The 3,743-nt window shown below is 48.7% G+C and overlaps 1 protein-coding gene across 1 annotated transcript; it reads left to right on the plus strand.

Moving 5' to 3' along the window:
* Positions 1 to 570: 570 nt before the first annotated feature.
* On the plus strand, positions 571 to 3,171 carry MSANTD4 (Myb/SANT DNA binding domain containing 4 with coiled-coils). The gene is made up of 2 exons (XM_008064828.2): positions 571 to 1,188; positions 1,817 to 3,171. The coding sequence occupies exons 1-2, from the start codon at positions 727 to 729 to the stop codon at positions 2,393 to 2,395; spliced, it is 1,041 nt and encodes a 346-aa protein (XP_008063019.1). The 5' UTR covers positions 571 to 726; the 3' UTR covers positions 2,396 to 3,171.
* The last annotated feature ends 572 nt before the right edge of the window (positions 3,172 to 3,743 follow it).

A 3,743-nucleotide genomic window follows, 5' to 3' on the forward strand; every position in this document is an offset into this window, starting at 1 on the left:
ATGATGTACTGCCATGTGCCAGAAACTTTGCTAAGCTCTGGGGAGGTGATGGCCAGCAGAAACATCTCTGCCCTCATGCAACATGGCGGTGAAGTGGGGAAAGAGAGAGACTCTGAGCTATATGTTAGCATAAGTGTAAAATTTGGCCTAGGCAAGGTACTACAGACTTCATGCTAGAGTAATTTGACTCGACAGGAAAGGCTTCACTAAGCAGGGAATAATCCATGTTCTAGGCAGAGGGAACAGTGTGAACAAAGGCCTTGGACCGGGAAAGAGCTAGACAAGAGTAGGTGGCTGAAGACAGACTGGAGCAGTTGGGAGAGAGGAGACCAGTTAGTGGGAGGAGATGGGGAGGTGGGGAGTGGATCAAGAGTGAATACTGGTGACTGGTTAGGGACCATCACAACAGCCCAGGGAGAGAAATGGTGTACTGGCAGAGAGAGAGAAGTGGGCGTATTTGTGCCATCTTTAGAGGGTTGTTTTTTGTTTCTTTTTAAAACTATATGGCTAATTGGGTGGAAGTGTGTTACAGATTTGCAGGTTAACTGGTTGATTGTACTTTTTCCCTTTAGGGATTATCCGGTCTGCCTCTACTACTACACGGATGGAGGTCTCCGTGATTTGAATTAAGGGCCAACAAGGAAGTGTTTTTTGTTTGCTTTGCAGCAGTCCTCAAATTCTTTTCCCATCTTCTCTTACTGTAAAAACTGCATTAAAATTCAAAAAATGAAGCAACTGAAAAGAAAAAGGAAAAGCAATTTTAGCGTCCAAGAAACCCAGACCCTTTTGAAAGAAATTACGAAAAGGAAAGAAGTCATTTTCTCCAAGCAGCTCAACACAACAATTAACGTGATGAAGCGGATGGCTTGGGAGGAGATCGCACAGTGTGTGAATGCCGTCGGAGAAGGAGAACAGAGGACAGGGACGGAGGTGAAAAGGAGGTACCTCGACTGGAGAGCACTTATGAAGAGGAAGAGGATGAAGACCAACCTTAAGCTGGTTGGCTCGGGGTTTCCCCTCCCCTCGTCTGACTTAGATGACTCTCTCACTGAAGAGATAGATGAGAAGATTGGATTCCGGAATGACGCAAATTTTGACTGGCAGAATGTGGCAGACTTTAGGGATGCAGGTGGATCCTTAACTGAGGTCAAGGTGGAAGAGGAAGAACGGGATCCCCAGAGTCCTGAAGTAAGTCTTAGCCCGTGTACCCTCTTTTCCCCCTCCAGTTCTTTTCTTAAGTCAGAGCCTCTCACTCTGTCACCCAGGCTCGAGTGCAGTGTCAGGCTCACGGCCACTGCAGCCTCGACCTGTTGGACTCGGGCAATCCTTCCACCTTAGTCTTCCAAGTAGCGGGAACTACAGACACATGCCACCATGCCCGGCTACTTTTTTGATGATTGTAGAGACGACGTCTTGCCAAGTTGCCAAGGCTGGTCTCGAACCTGAGCTCAGGCAGTCCTTCACCGTGGCCTCCAAAGTGCAGGGATAATTAGCGTGAGCCACCGCACCCGGCTTTTTTTCCGGGTCCCATGTGAGAATTTATAGTTCAGAAACGGTTACGTTCCTCGATTTTCAGGCTTACTTCATTAAAGACAGCACGTAGGTTCATTCCGTTTGCCCCCCTTTGAATCATTGCTACTTTTCTTCTGGCCTAAACGTAACTCCCTTGACACGTGTTGGTGACATCAGGTAACGTAAGCGATTTTCGGAACCCGAGGGCAGTGGTTTGTGTGCTCGTTCGCGCCGAAACTCTTAGCCGCGTCGCCACCCCGAAGTAGCAGCGAGCCCTGAAAGCTGCTTTTCTCTTTTCTCCCAGTTTGAGATCGAGGAGGAAGACGAGATGTTGTCAGCGGTCATCCCAGACCCTCGGAGGGAAAACGAGCTTCCCGATTTTCCGCACATCGATGAGTTTTTCACCCTTAACGCGACGCCGGCCAGAGCGGCCTACGACGAGCCCCACTTGCTGGTCAGCCTCGAGAAGCAGAAGCTGGAGTTGGAGAAACGGCGCCTGGATATCGAGGCCGAGCGGCTGCAGGTGGAGAAGGAGCGGCTGCAGGTGGAGAAGGAGCGGCTGCGGCATCTGGACCTGGAGCACGAGCGGCTCCAGCTGGAGCGGGAGCGGCTGCAGATCGAGAGGGAGAAGCTGAGGCTGCGGGTGGTGAGCGCCGAGAAGCCGGCTTTGGAGAGTGAGCCGGGCGGCCCCGGGGAAAAGGCCGCGCTCCAGCCGCAGGACATCGAGGCCGAGAAGCTGAAACTGGAGCGGGAGCGCCTGCAGCTGGAGAAGGACAGGCTGCAGTTTCTGAAGTTCGAGTCCGAGAAGCTGCAGATTGAGAAGGAACGCTTGCAGGTAGAGAAAGAAAGACTGCGGATTCAGAAGGAGGGACACTTGCAGTGATCTTTCGGGGCCTCCATCCAAAAAGTGTCTGTAAACCGTAGGTTTTTCTCGTACCAGGTGATACCAGGATGGTTGTTGGAGTAGCTATGGGTTTTTTTTCTTGTCTGATGTCAGTGTTTTCAACAGTAGAACGTTCCGTGTGAGTAGCTGTATGCTTAAGTAGTGTATTATATAAAACCTTTGTACCCTAGCATAAAAAAGTATAGTGGAAACTTGTTGTGCCAGACTCTCTACTTCCGTAATATTACGTGGAGTCTGGTATAATCTGTGTACTCAGAGTTTACAATTATGTCTATGTAAAATTCCAGCCCAGAGGTTCTCGGCCAGAGATGATTTTGACCCCCGGAAGACATTTGGCGATGTCTGGAGACTTTTGGTTGTCAAAACTGGGGCGGGGAGCAGGTTGCTACTGGCATCTAGTGCCTAGAAATTGGGAATACTGCTGGACATCCTGCAGTACACCCCATCCCCAACACACATAGTAAAGAATTATCCAAACCCAAAATGTCTCATTAGTGCTGAGGTTGAGAAACCCTATCCTAGCCTAACTGTGCTCCTCTATACCTGTTTCATAGTTGTAGAATCTTAAAACCTCAAATACGAATGTGAATAGGTACTTAACATGGCCAAAAACTTTAACCGCGAACGTTACTGTGTAGTAGATTGAGCATTGGGAGTGACGAGGATGATAGATTTCTCATTCCCACGTTTCCCTCCGAGTAGCCTTCTGAGAGTCAGAACATAATACAGGAATGTCAGAAATTGTCTAAAATGGGTAAATTTGAAAGACAGTCCATTCATCTAGCTATTGATACTTTAGAAGCAAGATCGCTTTGAAGCTTTAGTTCCTTTTCTTTGAATCATTATCTTAGTTGGGGTCTCCAAATTGTCATTTCGACCATGTTCTGAAATCTTACGTAAGTGAATGGTTGAAGCTAGCAAAACCGGTACCAGTATAAAAATGGTCCCAGTAGTCCACGAACTTGAACGAACTTGATTGTTTGACTTGTTTTGAAAGTAATAGCGGGGCCGGGTGTGGTGGCTCACGCCTATAATCCCAGCACTTTGGGAGGCCGAGGTGAGAAGGTTGCCTGAGCCCTCTGGTTCGAGACCAGCCTGGGCAACTTGGTGAGACCTCATCTCTACAATAAATCAAAAAAGTAACCGGGCATGGTGGCACATGCCAGTAGTTCCAGCTACTTAGAAGGCCGAGGCTGAAAGGATCACCTGAGCCCAGCAGGTCGAGGCTGCGGTGGCCGGGAGCATGCCAGTGCCCTCCAGCCTGTCTGACAGAGTGAAACTCCAACTAAAAAAAAAAAATAAGTAATAACAGTTATTTGGGATTGGA

This window comes from Carlito syrichta, unplaced genomic scaffold (genome assembly GCF_000164805.1).
Source record: "Carlito syrichta isolate Samal-C Ts95f unplaced genomic scaffold, Tarsius_syrichta-2.0.1 Scaffold308079, whole genome shotgun sequence".
In the NCBI taxonomy this organism is placed as follows: Eukaryota; Metazoa; Chordata; class Mammalia; order Primates; family Tarsiidae; genus Carlito; species Carlito syrichta.

Coding starts and splice junctions, on each gene's coding strand:
- MSANTD4 (XM_008064828.2), top strand. CDS start 727: ATGAAGCAACTGAAAAGAAAAAGGAAAAGCAATTTTAGCGTCCAAGAA. Junction 1,189..1,816: donor GGGATCCCCAGAGTCCTGAA/GTAAGTCTTAGC, acceptor CTTTTCTCCCAG/TTTGAGATCGAGGAGGAAGA.